A 22691-nucleotide genomic window follows, 5' to 3' on the forward strand; every position below is an offset into this window, starting at 1 on the left:
GTGCGTTTCGGAACGCGCTGCTTCGTGCGATTGGCACTCCTGCTCCTCGTTTTGCGGGAAGTATCGACATCGACCGCGTCGACGCGCTCAAGAATTCGCGAGTGTAATCAAGTGTCTGTCGGAACGAATAACGAATGTGCCGTGCGAATCGCTCGCCCGAAACGGAGACGTCGAGGCGAAGATACGATGACAGTCGACAAATGTGAGTGATTTGCAGTTTCATTGTGCATTCGCGGGCATCGCGGGCGATAATCGTTCGTCTCGCCATGTATCCGGAACTCTCGAATAGTGTCGTGCTTTGAACGCTGTGTCGGAATTGTAGTGCAATCTATCTCCGATTCTCTTCGAAGGGGGAAAAGAGGGCCGAGTGACAACGTAAAATCGTATCGAGTGATTTGAGTGATAGCATGCCGCCGTGATGCAACGCCCGTTCGTTAATATTTCTTATTTTCGTGTATTTCGTGCCGCGTATAAGTCAATGATCCGCGACTTCTCGTTGTGCGAGGTATTAAATGCGGGTTTACATTCGCGAGATTTATCGTGCTCGATCCCGTACTGTGCGTGCGATATTTAATTTTAATTGTATTTTTGATTAATCAACTGGCGTGTCTTTACTGACCGCGTTCACTTGATTCGCGTAGTGTAGTGTCGCGCCGGGTTACCGACGTCTTCGAACATTTCGTCGTCGTTAACGTGACGCGGTGATGAACGCGGAATGAATCGGGGCAATCGGCGTCGCGATTCTTTTCAAACTTTCACGGAACTGCACTTCCTTCCCATGGGTACGACCTTGGCAAAATTGTTCGTTCTGCTTGAATAAAAATCTAAAGACGGGAAAGCTAACGTACCCTTTCGTCCGCCGATTTAATTAAACAAACGAACCGCAGCCGGTTCGTCGCGTTTGCTTCGGGAGTGTCGTATAAGGTATAAGTATTCGGACTAAAGGACTTTTTCAAAGTCTATTCGAATGGACTTTATAAACGGGAGTGTCGTACCAGTATCGCGCGTGAAAGACTTTTACTGATAATTAGTCCGCGTGCGATTGTAATTTTTTAATTTATTATCCGCGAGTGGTTCTCGCGAGTGCAACCTGTGCGGTGAGAGGAGGAGGAGGAGGAGAAACCTGACGTCCTGAGAGGAGGAGGAGGTTCGAGAGAGACATCGGGCATCGGCGGAGCAACCTTGGGGTAAGTATCATCTCTTAGCTACATATAAAATTAATAAATTTATTTCCATTTATTTAATTGAATTACTTTATCTTGATAAGTTAAAAATAATTAAAAAAAGAGAAATTATCTAAAATTTAATTCTTGTAAAGATCTTTTTCGGTAAAGATAATTGTATTGCTAAATATTTTATTGAAAGACAAATTAGAGTACGTGTAAGAATTATTTTTTGAAATGTTGATTAGTTTAAGCGCTTCTTTAATTTGAATCTTATGTTTGTATGTTACAGTATCATCGTAGCTACGTGGCTGAGTAACTCCGCCTGTTGCGCATCGGGTTGGTAAGTCAGAATTTCTTTTTATTTGATTGAGGTAACGAATCTACGATTAAATAAATATAGAGCAAATGTATCTCGATAAATGCCAAATTATGACAATAAATTATAGTATAAATTTATTACATCTCGTAGATCCGTTGCCTTAAAATGGATGGGCTAAAACTAATTATGGCAAATATTTAATCTTGGTGTCACCTGTTTATTGATGTATTTGCGATTGTGCTTGAGAAAATATACTCGCACACTTCGCACACACCGAGCTCGTAAAAAACTCGTATTATCGTTTATTCAATTATGTTGACGAACCGTCGCGTTCTATGTAAATAATTTTTAAATAAAATTTTAAATGTTGGATAAAATATATAACAAAATATGTTATTGAATCAGAATTTTATTTCGTAAATTTTAATAAGTAAAGTACATGATAAATTAAATTTTCGAAATTTTTGTTACGTAAATTAATTCTATTTATAACTAAAGTAATAATTTTAAAAATATACATTTTTTATTTAGATTTTTTTATAAAATTATTTTTATATTTTTCTTGAACAAAAGAAAAAATTAAAAAAATTATTAATTAGTTAGGATGTGTTATTTATACCCATCTATTCTTTTCCATATTTATCCAAGATTAAATATTATATAAATCGATGCAAAAAAAACTATATATAGATATATAATGAATAAAAAGGGTAAGAAATATTTCAATTTTATTATGCAATTTATTTTATAAAAAGCGCGATAATGGTTATTAATTACTAAAATTTATTTTAACAAAGGACCGATTTTACCTTAATTTTTTGTAGCCTATCCATCTAGGTACTTTTATTGAGAAATTGGCTTTATGCCAGTCAAATAATATATATGTATGACGTGAGATTGTAAATATTTTGTCGAAAAACGCTGAAACTTTTTAAATTACTTTAGAATTGACCGTATAGTACAATTATATATTCTATTTTGAAGTAATATATATGAATATATCAAAAATAATTTTGATATAGAAAATGAAAAATATGACGAGACACATTTATATCGATATAAAAGTTTATAAAGATTTGCATATATTATTCAATTATAACAACGCGATTATTCATTAATTGTAATATCTAATTATAATACCAATTGTGCGAGAAGTTTTTTTTGGATCTCACGTCATTTATTCTGTATATATCTTACTTGATACATTTTCAAGATGCGTACCGCATAAGCAAACGTGCACAATTACGCATCTTCATATTTTCGCGGTCGGTTTTTGCGGTCGATTTTCACGGTCGGTTTTTGCATCAAGAAAAATTTTCCATTATTTAATTTTTTAATTTCATCCACATTATATAAATTTCAATTTTTCGCGGAATATAATTGAGATTAATATTCATATAACGCGAAGTAAAAATTTTCATATAGTTAATTACAATTCCAAATTAAGAGAACGGGTCACAAAGAAATGGTCAATCCGTATTCTCACGTACATAACTGAACTAGTGATAGCAATATTTTTTATCAATGTTGTACAGTTAATTTTTATGAATTGATATTATTTTGTAAATTAACTTCTCGGTGTGCATTTTTCGATACAATCGATGGCATCGATGCTCGCTAACTCGCATATAATCCGAACCGAACGTAATGTTATCTTTTGATCATGATACTGATCCAACAATGGAAGGTATTTTTTCCTTCCTATTGACCTGGTCGAAATGCGACCAGATTGTACATGGCCAGGAGACAAAGGTAGGTCTGATCTGGCCCGAAGAAAGAAGATTGGTTACGATAAAGTTCAACATTGACCACAATTGACCACAATACATAAGGTAACATACACAGAGAAAAATAATCATTCTGCAGCCAAGGAAAACACTTACTTATTTTATTTTATTTTTTTTAAGTTAGTTTTTTTACAACAAATAATATTTTCTTACTAATAATTTCAAATATCTTGACACAAGTCTTTAAAAATCTAGAATATTGTTTTTTAGTGAATGTAATACTTACAATGACTTTATGGTAGATTTGCGGATACTTTAATCTTATCAAATACTTAATCCGTAAATCTACCATAAAGTCATTGTAAGTATTACATTTACTCAAAACAATATTCTGATTTTCAATGTATCAAGATATTTGAAAACCATTAGTAAGAAAATATTATTTGTTGTAAGAAAACTTACAAAAGAAATAATATAAAATAAATAAGTGCTTTCCTTGGCTGTAGAATGATTAGTTTTATGTGTGTACAAAATGATTCGATATATCTGTTAATTTGCCCAAAGGAGGGCTACTTTCTTTATATGTCCTCGCATACAAGTGAGGTTGGAAAAATCCTAATTAAATCCCACACAATCGCGCGCGTGTTAAAACCCCCAATCAGGTCCCTTATAAATCGCGTTGCGGTATTAGATTTATATTAGATTGTAATACGGGTAGGTAGGGAAATGGTAGGACTATAATACATCGGAATACGGGTAGGCACACTGAAAAAAAATTTGTTAACTTGACTAAATGCATTCAACTTATAAGTATTTTTAAATTGAAATATTCAAATATTTAAATCAAATTAAATTTAATGTTAGATTTAATATGTCATATTTAATTTAAATATTTAAATATTTTAATTTAAAAAATAGTAATCAGTTGAACGCATTTAGTCAGAACACTAGGATCTTTTTGATCCTAGTGTTGCTCACATAAAAAAAAAAATAAATTTTGAAATTGTAATTCAATAATTAATAAGAAATGTTAATAATCACATATTTTAATCGTGAGAATTTTGTGTTATTGTACGCATACCGAATGTTGCATATGTAATTTTATGTCAAAAAGAAATATTGTAAATAATTTTATTGTGTGTATGTTATATTTTCAATTTTATAATGTAACTCTTTTATAATGTTGTATATATTATATAATGTTGTAAAATAAATTGTAGGAGAAATAAAATAAATGATAAAAATGTAAAATAAATGTATTGTAAATAAAAGAGGACCGCCGATCGGAATCGACGGGGGTGGTGGTGGGCCTCTATAGTTTGATCTGTTTTTATCGGATGTAATCAGATAAAAACAAGGTCTCATATATCAGAGAATATTTAAAATTTTAAACTTTAAATTAAAAATTTTTTATTTTAATTTATATATATGTATAAAGGATTTAAGGGGTGTAATAGTATAGTGTAATAGTAACAGTATAATATTAAAGCTAAATAGCGCGCGCGTCTGTGATATCTAGTCAAATAAATGTTTTATTTAATTAGGGTGAAGACAGGTTATATAAACATGCTGAAAAAGATCGATTAATACAAATTAGAGTCGTGTGAAGTTGTAAATTCTGGTGTTTAACCATTGATGACAAATTTGTTAATTGACAGCTGTGTACTGAATGAATATATAAATCGCACGTGTTATAATTTTCTTTTCATAATACACTTAATAATATTCTCTAAATTTATAATAGATAACAATTAATCATGTTATTTTAAAAAAAGACTGTATTCCAAAATGCTTTAAAGTAATTCTAATGTTTTGATCATCATTTAATGATACAGGCTAGATTTCAAAATCTATTTGTGTAAACATAAAAAGCAAACGCAGCATAAAAATACAATACGTAAAAAATAATTTTCTTAAGAAATGTGAAATTAAGAAACCAAGTAAGTAGAACATTTAATTGGTTGACTATTTGTTTAATTTATGTATTAACTTTTCCTCGTATTTTTACATGTACATATAACGCGAGAATATAAATATATCTCCTATATTTATTAAACATTAAGTTGTTCTCAGACTCGTTATGATATATTAAAAACTTAAATATTAAGAATTTATTGTAAATATATATACATATATCTAAGATACAACTAACTTATACATTTTGTCTGCATATCACATATCAGCATGTATAAAAAAGTATGGACTGTGTTCGAACTAAACAAAATTGTTTCCATAATTGTCATACATGTACTCGACTCATTATTGTTTCTCGTGTTATTACCATTCATGGTTTGGGAATGGATTTCTGAAAGACCATACATAATAACAATCGTAAGGACAGTCGTTGAAGTAAGGTTTGATAATTATTTAATATTTTGGATATTAAAAAGTCAAACATTTAACAACAATTTTCTGATTAAAAAAATTTTTTTTATAATCTGTTTATTATTTATATTTATTATATTACATATATATTTTTTAAATTAATTTCAAACTTATATTTTTTTGCAGGTGACGTTAGAGCTGATTATGTGGATTATCTTTGCTGGTATGGCAATACTTACGACTGTGATTTGTATATTTGATGATGTATACTGCAGCAAAACACATTACGATAATAATCAGCAAAAATATTTATACGTTACGGAACAAGATAATAATGATCAAAATTCTCATATCATAAAGTCTCCAAATTTTGAAAAAGAGAAACATTAAAATATGCAAATAAAGATCCAAATTGTTTTAAATTGCTTTGATATAAAATAAAAATTTTTATTTACAGCCAATCTAAGCTTTCTTTCTGAACGCATCTCGTATTATCGCTATTTTTACCAATAATCAATTTTGCATCAAATTTTTAGCCGTAGATAAATTGTTTCGCAGCCGGTACTTATCTTTTTATAAATATGAATATATACATTTTATCATTAATTTCAACTTGCTTTTTTAATTACATTTTATTTAAAATGTTAATTTTTATTACGGTAAATTAGAAAGATTTATTTACGTAGAACCCGTGGTATTGATCTGTATGCATTTCATATGACATGTATGTATCATATCCTGTACATCATTATCATCGGTCTCCATTATTCGCTTCCTCGTTGCTAAACTTAACCCCTATTAGCTTCCTTCGTACCACTCTGACCCTTGTTACCCTTTGTCTCATTATTTATGACTCCTATTTCATTACGCAATGTCTCTGTTATTCTTCTTCCGCATAATTTCTTACAATCCCTCTTGTTATCGACTCTATAATAATATCAATCCAATATATAATCTAAAAAGAATAACGAGAACTCTGTAGTCTTTTCCTTCTCTCTTTTCTTATTTGCTTCTCTATTGCTATTTCTTCGTGGCATTCGAGCAACATCTGTTGGTTAAGTTCGTTAAAACAAACAAATTGTTGGTTAAAATTAAGCGTGATTATAATTACTAGAATACAACGATCACGCGGTTATGTCATACTTCGTGCAACACTTGCAATTAATTACACGCAAACCTAATTATGATGCATAACGCAACGGGTACCATGTTAAGAAGACAGGTATATCAATATCATTGCGCATGTTGACGGCGGCAACCACAATGAAATTTGGGTCCAAATACACACACACACACACATTTGCAAAACATTACATTACATTATGTATGATACATAGCATTTGGATCTAAATGTCATTGGTCGGCTACTGCGCATCTCGATATTGATATACCTTGTATTTTTATATCATGACAGATACCTAATCATGATGCGATAGAAGAAAATAGAAGCGTACAAAATTACGACACATTCGATGCCTACAATAGTTCATAAATAAAATGTAAATAATGGAATTGCACATGGACAATATATTTTTAAATTTTTAGATAAACATTTTTAGACAAAAATTAAAAGATATTTTAAAGTTTGTAATTTTTACTTTTATCGCTATGAGTGTTAATTGTCTAAATTTTTTTGAAAACACAGCAAGGGGTCTTTTGAAGTCTTTATAAAACAACTAGAATTTTTGCAAATCGCACATATATTTGGCTTTACATCCAAATTTTTATGATTAAAGCAAGGAAACCGTAAATTAATCACTTACCAATTATCACTCATTATCAGTAAACATGTTTGTAAAAATGTAAGCATAGATATATATCGAAATGCGATTCAGGCATGCTAAGTTTTTATGCTTTTGCTGTGATTTTAAATTTCATACAACTCAGAAATTTCGAGTAAAATTTGAAATCAAAATAAAATCACAGAGAAAATAAAACTCTACTGATTATACATACATATATGTAATATCTTCATAAATTTTTTGTTAAGATTTAAGTTTGCTTAATACTTGACTAATAAGATTGATTTCATATACATTTTTAAGCAATTAATTTTTTATTTAAAGACATATACACTTTTAAATATTTTTTTATATACTTAGCATACGTTTTTCATTTTTATAAGATTTTTTTCATAAAATATTAATTTTTTAATAAAAATAAAAAAACTATTTCAATATTTTCAGTATTTTAATTCCTAACATTTTGTGGCTAATTGCATTTCTTTACTTCTAAAAATCATTAATACCCATTCTGTGTTTTTAGAATACTTACTACATTTGAACAATATCCATTAGTTATATATTTCTCCCATTATGAAAGATTGCATTAATCAGTTTATACAAGTATTTAGTATATAATCCTTTATCTTTGATTCCACCTCATTTGTTTTGATTTTAATTAAAACAAACGATGTGCCACGACCAGCAGCACATTTTACTGCTTGATAATCAATTCGTTTTCTGAATGCTCTATCAATTTGTATGTTTATTTGAGTGTGAGTAAGCGCGAGCTGTGTGTGTGTGTGTGTGTGTGTGTGTGTGTGTGTGTGTGTGTGTGTGCATGCATGCGTACTCTCTCGCTCGCTCTCTCGCTCTCTCGTTCTCTCGTTCTCTCTCTCTCTCTCTCTCTCTCTCTCTCTCTCTCTCTACCTCCCTCTCCCTCTTTCTTCCTCTTCTCTCTTCCTCTCTTCCTTTTTCCTTGCCCTCTCTTCCTCTCTGCCGGTTAGTCTCATCTGCAACATCAGAAATTATTATTCGTGTATACGTATCGGTATTCACTTACATTGTATAACTTAAATAATATTGTATGTAGATATATTGTAAAAGTCCCTTGAAGGACAAAATCATAAATATGTGCGTACGTATGACTGAAATCTGAAGAAATGTTACTTTTGCGTAATAGATCTTGAGATCTCGAAATTCATTACACTGATTTTACTCGCACTGATCGTAATTGAAAGCTTACGTTGACATTATATAAGAAAAGTGCCTTTAGATTTTTGAATGCAAGTTTAGATCCATACTAGAAATCCGAGATCTTGGACAGAGAAAGAATTGATCAATCACATTGGTCAATTAGCCGAATTGTTCAAATGTGATTGATTCTTTCTCCGTCCAAAATCTTAGACCGATTTTTAGCATCGTGGATATAAGGCTTAATATATTTTATTTGAAAACTTTGACATTCACATAAAGAATAATAAGCTTAAAATAACGTCTCGATGTTTATGCTATGACGTAGTCACATGGTTGCTCTATTTATTTATACTTGATTTTGTGACGCTATCACGTCGCTTGATAATAATTATCTATTTCATTATTTTATCATCTATTAAATATAAAGTATAATGCCTTCGTTATCTTAATATATACTGGTTTTAATACATGTACAGTATATGATAAAAAAATAATAAAGATAACATTTTTTTATATTAATCAAAAGCGTCTTATTAAAAAACAGATACAATCTTCAAATTTTCTTCAATTTCGCTCATACAAGAAGTAAACTTGTCATGTCAATTATATTGGCGCGAGACACTGCCGTGTCTCTTGATAGCGTGCTCGTAACATATAATAATATCATTTCATGTAATGTCATCTTGTATTTCTCGGAATAACGGACATGTGACAATTAAAGATTAAGTAATCAAACGGTGAATTAAACTGATCACTGTAGACATTATTTTTAAAACGTTAACAGCTGCCACTGTATAAAATATCACAGGTTCTCATATTTCCCTTGATATTTAATTTGATTTAATTTGCAAGTTTGTAGCATTCGTCTTTAAAGCTTATATCTTTAAAGATAAATTAATCTTGGATTGGAAATTAATTTTAGAATGAGATTTTATTACTTAATAAAAAAACTAAAAACAAAGATTGCATCGTATCCAAAATGTTTAACCAGTCCATGACTATAGATGATGATTATGCTTCCTAAATTTCAGATTGGTCAATATAAAATCATTATTACGTTGTAAGAATATTATAAAATAAAGTTTTTAGAAGAAATGTTTTCAAATGTTCTGGAATTACAAAATTCTTCTAGTGATACAATGGGTTTGTTTTCTATTGCTGAACTGGCTGCACTAGTTCAGAGTTAATCTTTTTCCTTCCAATGTGGAGTAAAAAAGATAAACGCAGCAATAGAAAACAGACCCATTGATCGCGACCATAGTGAACGCTACAGCCGCAGTAACTGTGACCTTTGATAGTCCGACCATCGATTAAATTCGCGTGACGGAGAATGAATGAAGCGACTTTAGCGATAGGCCTGGGCACGTATTATGAAATTTTTCGGAAACAATTCCCATCGGAATCTATTCCGAAAAGTTCCACAATACGTATCCTGTTCTAATACAATCAGTTGTCGGAACGTATGGTTCAATGAGGAGAATTCGTTTTCGAAAAAGAAATTCTCTCATTGGACCATCGGCTGCGTTCCGACACTCGACAGCGACGTACGACGCGTTGTAGAACAGGCCTAAGCAGCGTGTTTCAGCCATAATCTAGAAGACCCGACGCGGTACACTCGTTCCGATAATCTGCAACGTGCCCCACTCGTTCCATGCTGCCGGCGAGAAACGAGCCGGGAGTTCATCGCTTCATTATATGACGCAGCATATAGTCCCGATAAAACTTCCTACCAAGCCATGTGTGAAAACGCGGTCGAGTCACGATAAGCGAACGTGCTTTAACGTGTACTTCGATTCTAGTTGATTGCTGCTGGCCGACTCATTAATCTTTTTTTTTCTCGTCGCGTGTATAACGTTCTCCTTCTTGTTGTTGTATGACATTCGAGGTAAGAGCTGCATAGAGAATATTAATCGATACCAGTCGGTACTAGGCGTCGCGATCCAACAGTTCAAGATCACAACCGGATTGAGTGTGAATGCGTGAATACGTGGATAAAACATTCGTCTTAAATCAAAGTGGAATTTTTGAATCTGCTGAAAAGGAACATTATCATGAGATACGTCGCGGCACTCGATGTTGGCACCACTACGGTGCGTTTTCACATCCTGAATGAGAAGGCGATCACGGTAGCTTCTTCGACGGAAAAGGTTTGTTGCGATTAATTCCTTATATAAAAAACTCGGATGATAATGGAATTGGAATTTGTAATTGTATTTGTATTTGAGTATGTAATTTAAATATTTCGTATGGTGAATAAAATTGAAGCTAATTATAGTAATGTATACAATTTTTTAATCCTACGAGAGATTAAGAAAGATAAGAAAAAAAGATCCAGAAGATATCACTGAAAAAATTCGATATCACCAGTATATCTGACATCATTATTATTATATAGATTTGTTGTTCTCTCTTTCTCTTTCTCTCACCGTTATTCTCTGATATAATATATTTCCGTAAAATGTTGTATTTCGCATTATTAGAAAGTTAGTAAAAGACTATTTTATTGTTCTAATAAAATGCGCTGAAATAAAATTATAATAAATTGAAATTAATACTAACATGACATATTTATGCTTTTCTGTAATTTGCGAAATAAGAAATGAATAAATGTAGTTGGTTATTTTTATCTCTCTTAATTTTAATCTCGGTTTTTGTACGTTGTTATGCATATATACGACGTTTTGCATACGTCGCGTAATAAATGAATAGCAACTTTTTTTTAACTGCGGAGCAATAACGATGTCTTTTTCGATGAATTTGTAATGAATATCTGTGCAATGACGTAATACTTATTCATTACCTGAACAGAATTTATTTCCTGTTAGAAACAGAAAAAGAATATTATCTCTGTAATTCCAAGCGGTACAGTCTTGCTATTTATCTCTGAATTACCTTGAAACATGATAACATTTTATGCCAAGTATAAATAGATTTATGAAAAATGCACATGTACCGCCACAGAAAAGATATATTCTTTTTAAAGTAAACTGATTACAGTTTCCCTCGAGAAGCGCACAAAGTATTATCCAACATTGTAGATACAGAAAGAAGCGAAAGGAAAATTAAAGTGCTTTCAAGGTCATACAATTCATGCAGTTATTACTGCAGTGTAAAGGTGCTTCTTCGATCTGCAAGGATTAATAAAGTCAGATATAACAGAACTATACTATAGAACATCTCAGAGTAGTAGTATGAAGGCCATTACCACTGAGAATACTTTCTATTTCACAATCGCAGAACTTTCCAGATCTGTATATAATCATAATTATTCGAGCAGCTAATATAGCAATTTGCAAATAAACATTATTATTAAAAAATAAAAAAAAAAATAATTTTCAGCAATCTGCATACGTAAATAATCAATTGCACACACATTATAAAAATAATTCCGTGGCAATATACATACTTTAGCTCATAAAAAAAAAATTATAATATTATATTATATTTGATATAATTCGCATCAACATATTTGTTAAGTCTTCTTATTACTAACATTTTGTATTTATTATTATTTTGTATTTATATTATTTGCAATAATTTTTTGTTTATATTTATAATGCATTTAAAAATCGATAATGCATTTTAAAAATCAATTTTGTTTTCTAAGCAGATTGATAGTCCACCTTTTTTCTTTATTATCTTCTTTCTCAAACTCCTTACGAAATGCTTCATTATTTTATAAAATAATAGAATATATTTATAATCCAAGAGTTAATAATTAAAATATTTAATTTAAAACTTATTAATTTAATTTAAAACTTTTTCTTCATATTTTCCTTCAAAAGAACGTAAAAACAAATGTTAAGCTGGAACTTCAAAGTTATTATGAAACAAAAAATAAAATAAAAATATATAAAAATAAAACTTTACTTTTTCAAATTTAGATAAATCTGATCTATCCAGAGCCTGGCTTCGTGGAGATAGATCCCGATCAACTATGGGGAATTATAATAAAAGTAATCAAGAATACGTTAGACCGTAAGTTACCAATAGCATCATCTTTTGATGCGGACTGTTAATTTAATAAACTCTTTCTTAATCATTTCTTAATAGTAATAAACAAAATATCATGTGCACATATCTGTCCTGCGACATCTATTTCTCCTTCTAATAGGATGTGACGAACGAAAACAGGTGTACATACATAAAAATTTAGAATGTATCAATTGTTTTTTGAGAGATGCACGGATCTTCTCGAACTCCACGATTCATAATCTGGAATGGATGAACGCAGAAAAGTTTGGTTTCACGCATTTTCAGTCGACACATGAAGCTTCAATTTGAGCCGCGATTGATCTAATAATCAATTAATTATATAAATTGGGAAACTTATAAAAAGCAGCATCTTAAATTTTTTTCTGCTCACTAATTAATTCACGAATAAGAGTAATAAATAAGACTGATGAATTTTCATTCTTCGAGTAAGATCAGCGTTGGCTGAGTTGAATCTTTGGCTACCCGTCGAAAGTGTGGCAAACCTCATTTCTGTATTTCGATCTGTTATCTAGATATGTTCACCGTAAACCGAGATGACGCCAATCGGATGCATCAAAAGTAAGAAATAATAAATGCTTGTTATTCATATATAATTTTGTTTCAATTAAATTTATATTTTCAGATTTTTTCATCCTCACTCAAGTCGCATATCTCTTTTAATCAAACAAAAATCTTTACTTTACATATCGATATGACCTAGCCTACTAACAGAGTGCTTTTTCTTTTTCTTTCTTAAGTAAGAATTCATGTATCTTTCTGAGGGTATCTCATATTCCAAATATTTAGCTATGTCATATTTGGTTTATCATCCTTGTTCACAAAGAGAAATGTAAAAAAAAAGATATGAAGAAGAAATAGAGATAGCCTTAGAGCTTCGAATACCACCGTACCCGATCGACTGATATATCCTTTATATATTTAGTTTGTTTTCTATGTTATCTCGGAACTTATTTTTCGTTCATAGCGTTGATTACCTAGATCAATACTTTATTTATGATTGCAGATGGCGAGATCGACCCGAAGAATATTGCTTGCGTTGGAATTTCATCGCAACGCGCTAGTTTTATTACTTGGAACATAAAAAGTGGAAAATACTATCACAAGTAAGAATACCACAAAAAACACAATAACGGAGTTTTCGATGAAGATATTTCGGTTTGAACAAAATTTCATGATTAAGATTACGATTGTTGTTTCAGGTTTATAACATGGAAGGATCAACGTGCAGCCACCTTAGTCGAGGAATGGAACCGATCAATAACGATGAAAGGTTTAAGAATGGGCGCGAGTATCTTGTACACATTTACAAGAAAAAAACGATTTCTGGCTGGCAGCGTGCTGAAATTTATGAACATGCAGGTTGAAATGCTTTACCAGTCAATACTTTGTCTTGATTGTTCTTGATCTCGATCATGTTAAATCATCGTATTTTATCAAATTTAGACTATTAATAGCATAATTTTGCAACAAAATTTTTAGATTTTTTTCAAGCTTTTACGAATAATTATTGCTAGTTTGGGATCTTAATTTACTTCGCTTTGATTCATTATAGGTCACTTTAAAATTAGTGTGGGCTCTCCAGAATATACCGAATCTCCGAGAAGCTGCGTACAATGAAGAGGTGGCGTTCGGAGGTGTGGATTGCTGGCTCTTATATAAATTAACAGGTATAACAATATTTTACGTTTCGCTTTTAGATTTAATGTAGTACCCTAAAATTCTCTCTCACACACACACACACACACACACAATCTATCTCTCATAAAAGTTGTAACTAATATTTCTTTTACACTGAGAAAGAAAAGTTGTTAATTTGACTAAATATTTTCAACTGATTATTATTTTTTAATTAAAATATTTATGTATTTAAATATTAAATACGACATATTTTAAATTTAGCATGACGTAATTTGACTCAAATACTTAAATATTTCAATTACAAAAAATAATAATCAGTTGAAAATATTTAGTCAAGTTAACAACTTTTTTTTCTTAGTGTATAAAGATTTAAACTTCATATGTAACATTATATTTTCTTAAAATAAAAATAACAATAATAATGTTAATCCGTTATCGCTCATATTACAGCTGATTAACAGTTGGTTTATTACAGGAAGGCATATAATGGATGTTTCAAGTGCTTCAGCTACTGGCATTTTCGACCCATTTACAATGGAATGGGCCGACTGGGCGTTAAGCATTTTAAAACTGCCACGAAGTATTTTTCCAGAAGTGGTTGATACAGCAGGAAATTTCGGAGTTACGCCCGAAAACATATTCGGAGCTGAAATTCCAATTTGTTGCTCCGTAAGTAATCCAAATCTTTGTTTAATTTAATGATCAATACATACAACAATTGTTTATCAAAGTTAATTTTGAGCATATACACTATATACTCATGAGTCAATTTTAAAGTTAATAAGTTCTTTAATCCTAATAATATCTTGGTAAAATTAGATGGCCGACCAAGCAGCATCTTTATTTGGTTCAGGATGTTTTAAGCCCGGCGATCTCAAGATTACTATGGGAACTGGCACTTTCGTGAATGTTAACACAGGACAACAACCTCACGCATCCGTTGCTGGTAGTCCTTCAAATTTATATTACAAGAACAATGTATTTACTATAGTTTTAAATATATAATAAAACAAATTGAAAAATTATTTATAGGACTTTATCCAGTCGTCGGATGGCGAATCGGCAAAGAATTAATATATATTGCAGAAGGATCTTCAAGCGACACCGGTATATTAATAGAATGGACTAAATCAATAGGTAATTTATTAGTTCTTCGTGATTATTATAAAATCTATAATATCATATAATATTATACGCATATCAAATTTATAAATTTATTTATAGGCCAGAGTAAAATATCTCATATACAAAAATACTATTATTATATAACATAATGTAATTTATATGAATGCTTATTCCATATAACGTACATATCTATAACTTTTTAAAGCTAAAAATAATATTTTTTTTTTAGGAGAAACTCTATACATGATTATTATTGATTATTAGTATTGATTTTTAACTATGATTGTTACAGGACTTATAGACAATATTTCGGAAACATCCGATGCAGCAAACTCAGTCAATGACACCGATGGAGTATATTTCGTTCCGGCATTCAGCGGATTGCAAGTATGTTTTGTTACAGTAAAAATTACATTTTTTGTATCAATTTATATATAAAATTATTATAAAATTATTTCTTTAACACAAAGAGGTAAACGTTTTTATAATCAAATTAAGAAAATTATTCTAAAACTTTCTTAGCTTTATTATGTCTATAAAAATAAAAGATACAAGAAATTATATGTACTCTATTTTTTAATAATAAAATATATGCAAAATATAAAAATTATTTCCACTTTCTTTTAAACTAAACATTCAAGAAATATTCTTTGTATTTACTATATAAGATTCAGAAAAAAAGAACATTGAAGGATGTGGGTACTAAAAAACAAAATTAAAATAAAAATTGATAATGCATCCGAAAAATGTCTCACTATACTACGCGTCACTTATTGTTTCAGGCACCTGTAAATGATTATACAGCCGCAACTGGTTTCTTTGGATTGAAGCCCACCACAAGGAAAGAGCATATTATTCGATCTTTACTGGAAAGTCTTGTTTTTAGGATACAGCTACTTCACGAATGTTTATGCAAGGAAACTTCTTTCACGTATCAAAGAATAAAGTAATAAGAATTATACGATAATATTATAATATGCTTAAAAATCCATATTTCGTGATCTACACAGTTAATAATTATAAAAAATTTATTATAATATTATGAAAGAGAAAGAAATGCTTTTGGTTCTACTATCAATTTCTGATTTCTGCTATTTTTTACGCACAATAATCATATTTGTACATACATATATAACATTGTATTGGTTCATATTAATATTTCGTTATTTTTTAGGATTGACGGTGGAGTTTCCAAAAATGATTTTGTTATGCAATCGTTAGCTGATTCGACGGGGTTGGAAGTAGAACGTCCGGTGTCTGTCGAGATGTCCATCTTAGGTGTAGCTTTCTTGGCTGGTTTACAATGTGGTACAAAAAACTCTTATTTATTATAGTTTGTTTATATTTTACATTTTATAATTTAAAAACTATTAGAAATCTAATTTTTTCATATACAGAATATTCCAGAATCCGTGAACATGGAATAATGCACTATTTAATTTCAGGATTATGGAAGAATAGAGAAGAATTGTTAGAACTTCGTCAAACCGACAGGATATTCAAGCCAAACGAAGAATCGCGATTATCTTATCAATATGCGCTGACCCAATGGAAACGCGTTGTGGAGCGTTTTAAAAATTGGTACTAATAATTACTTCACAATAAGAACATTTTTTTGATAGTTACATGTTAATTAGAAATTTTTGATAATATAAAAAAGTATACTATATATAGAGAGGAAAGTCCCCTATTATGAGATACCACATTTATTTTGCGTGATTGCCGAAAGTTTATGTGCAGAATTAAAAACTGTAGTAGGCGAGTGCACGCACGATCGAATAATGAATTTTCCATTAAATAGGTTTTACTCTAAGGGCAATAAGTGAATGATGAAACCAACAGATAGAACCTACTAGTTTAGCAGAAACCTCGCTATCGCATATTAGGAGCCTAATATCTCATAATAGGGGACTTTCCTCTATACATATGTATATACATATACATTTGTCTTTCTCTTTTTCTTTCTCGGCACTACAGTGCTCAATGTAGGCCTTAATCTCCCTGAAGTTCTCGTAACTGTACGTTACGAAACAAGTTTTGTTTTCTGGGAGTAGCTGTTGTCAGCTCAACTTTCACTGCCCAATTCCCAATCTGAAGGACCGGTTTCCTCTTTAAATATAAAGTAAAGAGATTCACATGACAAGATACCTTCATCCGAAAGTGTCGCGATCGAACAAAAACTGACGATTATTGGTCGGATTTATATAAACTCAGACCTTTTCAGCTCATTAAACCACATTTCTCTGCGTCACGATCGCCACACATATACATTTGTATCATTCAATTAGTTGATCAGCTGATCGGTCGATTAGTGTTAGAGATTAAAACAATTATATAAAAGAACACAATTAATAGAAAACAGTTTTTTTTACTGCAAAACGTGAAAATTCCATTATTAATATTCTTTTTTCTGTATCATATCATATCATATCGTACAGTTGTATAGACTTTCAACGTAATTCTCAATTAAGATAAAAGCCATAATCATCCAGTTTCAGATGATATCTACGATAATATACAAACATATCGTGTTTATTTGCGTAATGCAATTTCATTAAAGTTCTCACTATGTTTAAGCTAAAAGTACGTCCTCAGATAAGATCCCTTTCCTTTGTGAAACACAACATGATACTTAATCATTTAAATTAATTAAACAGAAATACATTATACGAATATATGTATAACTTTTTTTTATACAAACAACGATCAAATTATATTTTCTAGATAATAAAGTAAAGAATACAATCAATCTTTTTGCACGTAGCCAATTTATATTGCTTTTCGTTATTATGTTATTCAACTTATATTTGTACAGCGTGCACATATACAATCAATAGAATTTTCATGCGTACAGCTCAAAAAGTAATAATAAAGTTCTACATTTGTACTTCACTTAATTAAAATCAAGGATAAAACATGTACAACAGAAATATCATAGATATTATCAGAAATAATATTATAAAATGTCAAGACTGAGATGATCCTAGAGTCTAATTATTTTTACTGCTGGTTAAACATGTTTTTCAGTAGCGGAAAAGTCAAGCAAGCTACAGTTAATAAGTAAAGTGTTGTAAAATATACACTAGGGGCGTGAAACACGTGTAATAAGTAAAAGTGTATGACCTACGCAGACTGGCGGTGATGTATCCCTCTAGCACGCGAGATCGTGCTTATCAGCAATATTAGTTGCTCATCAGCTGTAGGGTTCAATAAAAATAACACACGGGACTATATAGTATCCCGTCCAGGTCACAATTTAGTCCTTACAGACAAGTCAGACAAGTGTAACGCGTTCTCTTTCCGCACTGTATGAAAATTCGGTCAGTCTCGCAATTAAACAGCGACTGTCAGTGCCTATTTCGGATAACTAAGATCTATTGTTTATACGATTTATCGTTTCAACGAAGAAATCGCGTTCAACTGCATTAAAATTAAAAAAAAAACATAACGTAAGCTTATTTATATAAAATATTAATCGTAACATTATTTAATATAAATATGTACTTGTTAATCAAATAGATTAGTCTATCTAGGTTGACAGTGAATGGTTCAAGATGATGTCGGGTGTGAAAAATTTGAAGCAAGCGGTTATGCCTATTATATGGCTCAATTGTATATGTTGCATGGGTATATTCGAAATACCCATAAATCGTCCACGATATTATCTAAGTGCTTTCTACGTCATCTCAATGTTGACAGGATATTTCGTTGTGGTTTACAAGATAATTCACATTTTCCAAAAAATTCTCATTCGAGAACTTATGATATTTTATTTTGTCATAGCATTTAACATCTTAGCTGCCGTCTTGGCCATAATTCTATTCTGGTCGAAAACAGAGGTACGTAATAACATTTTACGTAGAATTAGTGCAGAATTGGTAAACAAAAGTGGTAGAAAGATTACATTAAGGGGTCATGCCTAGTTAGAAGTGCATGATTTTTGGGGATTTTTATAAGAAAGTCAATTTATTTTTTCTTACAACAAAAAGTTGACATCAAAAGTACATATATTGAACAACATTCAGAATTTTTTTTGTTGAAAAATATTGCAAATTAAGGAAGTTACGGCCACTCCTGATTTTTCAGAGGTATCGTGCGGTGACCACGATAACTCCAAGCCAAATCATCTGAAATAAAAAAACCAAAAAGATTCTGTTAGTATATGAATATATCTTGTTCGTGAACGAAGGATTTAAAAAAAAAATAATTTTTGACAAAATGGCGGCCGTTTTAAGGAAAAACGCAATTATTCGGGCTCTTAATTTTTCGTTTTTCTTCAATAAAAAAAGTTTTCATTAAAAAAAAGAACCCCCTTCGTCCTTCGTGTCTTCGAATAAATATTATTAATCAAATTTACTAATCTATTAATACATTTTGATATTTGAAGAATATGAATAACATAATTAAGAGGAATAGTATAGCGGACAACACTTTAGAAGCATTGGGCATAAAATCCGAATATCAGAAAACCTTCCGCAATATTCTCTGTCTTACGGCTCTCTGGGTAGTAAACGCAATAACATTAATAATCATACATGTAGCATGGCTGTATCGCGACAATGATGATTACTGGGCTCTCCTTTATTGCACCATATGCATATGTTTTCCGATTGTTATAAATTCTGTAGTGGATCTCACCCTCGCTTCGTTTATCAGGCAAGTAATACTTTTGTTAAAAAAGTAAAAACAATAACAATATCTCGTGAAAAGCTTGACCAAAGAACTGGAATTATTACGATTTTTTTTATTTCTAAGATATTTGTCAATTATAATATCTCTTTAAATTATTTGTAATGGACAAGTAAACATATAACATGTCTCTGTTTACGCATTTGAGTACTGATTAAGATTGAAATGCGGCAGATGTGTTCAAGCAAAATTTCAGAAGACAAATACTCTAATCAACGATATAGTGCTTTGTGCAAATGAATCAAATGCCTTCAAGATTTATAATCGGCACGATAATACGTCTATTGCATTTGTCATGGCCAACTATAAAAACAACAAAGAGAAGATAATGCATCTCATTCAAACGCTAAGGTAAGATCAATAGTATATTGTATATAATTCTTGCTTCTATTATAAAATTTCTATTAATATGATATAACAACCAAACATTAGAAAGATCCTATAATTATAATTAATATATGTATAATCGTGTATTTAAAAGATTTTAATATTACTTTAATAAACACTACTAATTAATATTTTTCTATTAAAGACATTTACATTTGGAAATTACGAGAATAGGACGAAAAATTAATCATGCTTATTGTCTGCAACTTCCGCTCGAATTGGCAGTCCACTTTGCGATAGTAACATCGACTACTTACTGTGTATATGGTGCATTTTCTGGCCATTTAAGCGTGACTGTCAACAAGGAACAGATTATTGGCATGGCACTATCGGCATGCATTTATTCATTTAAAATTATGTTAATAAATTGGCTTTGTACGAATGTATCAACCGAGGTATAAAACATTATTTTCTGGTAATAAAAATAATATACGTATGCAATTATATGTAATATTTAAAAATTAGTTATTTACAGTTAAACATAACAAGTTTAAATTAGAAATATTACAAAATTTAGTTATCCCTGGTGAAAATAATTCTTATATTTTCTGAGAAATTTTCTAAAAATTTCTGATTTTTTCCAAAATATTTTCAGGAATAATTGGATGGGAATTTTCGGCATATTTCAGTATTTGTATGAAAATTTCTGATAAATGGCGCGAATTTTCTTATATTTATATTTAGAGTTTTACAAAGATGTATTGGCAAGAAAAATTTGAAATATTTCATTACTATTTTGTCTGAGCTTTCTGAAAAACATGTTTATTTGCTTAAAAAATTGGAAAATTCTGTGACAGTTTTTCAGCAGGGATTGTATATATAAATTGTATAAATTATACTCATGAATGTGTCTTTTAGTATTTATATGTGTGGATATAACGGTTTCCATTTTTATATATGAATATACGACATGCATTGCACATATATCGTGCGATTTAATCCTAATTTTATGTCAACGCATTATATGCATTAATGTTTATTTCAGGCATGTAAAACTGGCGAAATTATACAATCTTTTGAAGGGTCTTCTATCGATGATGATATGAGAGAAGAGGTAAATCTATTCATGTATTATTGATAATTATGTCAATCTGCAAAATTAGATCTCTTCCTGCGTAACATAAAACATTAATTTTTATTTATACACGACGATTAATTTATTTAAGATATAAATTGCAACTTTGTCTATAAATTCAACGTATTGTTTATGTATATAACATGAATAATGCATATATTTAAGTATGTGTTTGCGTATATAATAAGAAATGCAAATGTATTCGCAGATCCATCAATTTACACAGCAGCTAGTGCTTAATTCATTAAATTTTACCGCTGCTGGTTTTTTTTCAATTAATAATTGTCTTACTGGCAAGGTATGTTATTTACTTATTTGTTTAACTTAATTATTTAAATAAGATTAAGTTATTTATTTATTCTCAATAATAATGTTTTTAATTGTTAGGGAAGAGTGGAGTAACTGCGAATACACGGAATAAACACGAATGATTACTATTGTAGTATATTAGAGTAATGATATTCTCCCACTTCTCGCACCCAGCAATATAGTCCGCCGATATACGCTCAGTGGTACGAATACGAGAAGTGCAAGAATATCACAATTACTCTAATATACTCTACAATAGTATTCGCATTTATTCCGTGTTCACAGTTACTCCACTCTCCTCTATATGTTAAAAAAATTAAAGTGTATAGCTATCCCAAACAGCACCATGTCCAAAATCGAGACATGAGATGTCTTTTCGATGTCTTTTAGCCATCTTTTAGTAAGACGTCTAAAAGATGTCTAAAAGACTCTTATGTCGCTTTTGGACAAATGTACTGTATGGGATATTATTTAATATAATCGCAAGATTTTTTAGAATGAAAATATCAAAGATATCGTACATACATATAGTGTATTTTTTTCAGTTCTTTGCCACGGTCACGACGTATGTTGTTATTCTAATACAAATAAATACACCCATAACGTAAGATGACATGTAAGATGAAAATTCAAACATATTATAGATAAACAATCTTCTATTAATACTGCTATTCCAAGAAACAGGAGTTTACGAAGAAGTTTAAAAAATAAGAGCTCACTTAAATTACTATTCTTTATAAATGTCATGTATTTTATAAAGATTTAAAATTTTTCAAATGTATTAGAGTGTTTAGACATTAATTTAATTAAAACATTTTTTAACGTTATACAAACTTAATTAGTAAAATTTTGTTAAATTTATTTCTCCAATAATTTTACTCTCTTCTATAATGCTATTTTGAATAAATCAAATTGCAATAGTACATATAGATATAGGCAAGCGGTATAATAATATATTAGCGAATAATATGATATTTATTTCCAAGTAATGTAAATTATTAATTAGATAAGAAATCA

General features: G+C 30.3%; 2 protein-coding genes and 1 long non-coding RNA gene across 5 annotated transcripts in view; 2 read left to right on the plus strand and 1 right to left on the minus strand.

Moving 5' to 3' along the window:
- Window positions 1–6935: 6935 nt before the first annotated feature.
- The window catches only part of LOC139812403 (uncharacterized), a 339231-nt gene continuing 323475 nt past the window's right edge, over window positions 6936–22691 (minus strand). Inside the window, exon 6 of the long non-coding RNA XR_011731863.1 lies at window positions 6936–8271. This is a non-coding gene — a long non-coding RNA (uncharacterized lncRNA). The remainder of the gene's footprint in view (window positions 8272–22691) is intronic.
- On the plus strand, window positions 10096–17963 carry LOC139812396 (glycerol kinase 5). 3 transcript variants are annotated; one of them, XM_071777179.1, is made up of 14 exons: window positions 10556–10602; window positions 12340–12433; window positions 12964–13009; window positions 13455–13554; window positions 13651–13810; window positions 14004–14118; window positions 14565–14758; window positions 14909–15035; window positions 15122–15226; window positions 15507–15601; window positions 15997–16160; window positions 16389–16522; window positions 16660–16795; window positions 17192–17963. In XM_071777179.1, the coding sequence occupies exons 3-14, from the start codon at window positions 12985–12987 to the stop codon at window positions 17208–17210; spliced, it is 1374 nt and encodes a 457-aa protein (XP_071633280.1). In that variant the 5' UTR covers window positions 10556–10602; window positions 12340–12433; window positions 12964–12984; the 3' UTR covers window positions 17211–17963. The 3 variants fall into 3 exon arrangements, with proteins under 3 accessions (XP_071633279.1, XP_071633280.1, XP_071633281.1); XM_071777178.1 differs by lacking the exon at window positions 12964–13009 and having other exon boundaries at window positions 10096–10602; XM_071777180.1 differs by lacking the exons at window positions 10556–10602; window positions 12340–12433 and adding an exon at window positions 12482–12693.
- LOC139812402 (uncharacterized) lies at window positions 18110–22524 on the plus strand. Its single transcript, XM_071777193.1, has 7 exons — window positions 18110–19053; window positions 19602–19870; window positions 20078–20254; window positions 20436–20685; window positions 21276–21344; window positions 21574–21663; window positions 22220–22524. The coding sequence occupies exons 1-7, from the start codon at window positions 18769–18771 to the stop codon at window positions 22280–22282; spliced, it is 1203 nt and encodes a 400-aa protein (XP_071633294.1). The 5' UTR covers window positions 18110–18768; the 3' UTR covers window positions 22283–22524.

Source organism: Temnothorax longispinosus, chromosome 4 (assembly GCF_030848805.1).
Source record: "Temnothorax longispinosus isolate EJ_2023e chromosome 4, Tlon_JGU_v1, whole genome shotgun sequence".
Taxonomy (NCBI): Eukaryota; Metazoa; Arthropoda; class Insecta; order Hymenoptera; family Formicidae; genus Temnothorax; species Temnothorax longispinosus.

Coding starts and splice junctions, on each gene's coding strand:
- LOC139812402 (XM_071777193.1), top strand. CDS start 18,769: ATGATGTCGGGTGTGAAAAATTTGAAGCAAGCGGTTATGCCTATTATA. Junction 19,054..19,601: donor TATTCTGGTCGAAAACAGAG/GTACGTAATAAC, acceptor TGATATTTGAAG/AATATGAATAACATAATTAA. Junction 21,345..21,573: donor ATGATGATATGAGAGAAGAG/GTAAATCTATTC, acceptor ATGTATTCGCAG/ATCCATCAATTTACACAGCA.
- LOC139812396 (XM_071777178.1), top strand. CDS start 10,507: ATGAGATACGTCGCGGCACTCGATGTTGGCACCACTACGGTGCGTTTT. Junction 13,555..13,650: donor AGTGGAAAATACTATCACAA/GTAAGAATACCA, acceptor TTGTTGTTTCAG/GTTTATAACATGGAAGGATC. Junction 14,119..14,564: donor GCTCTTATATAAATTAACAG/GTATAACAATAT, acceptor GGTTTATTACAG/GAAGGCATATAATGGATGTT.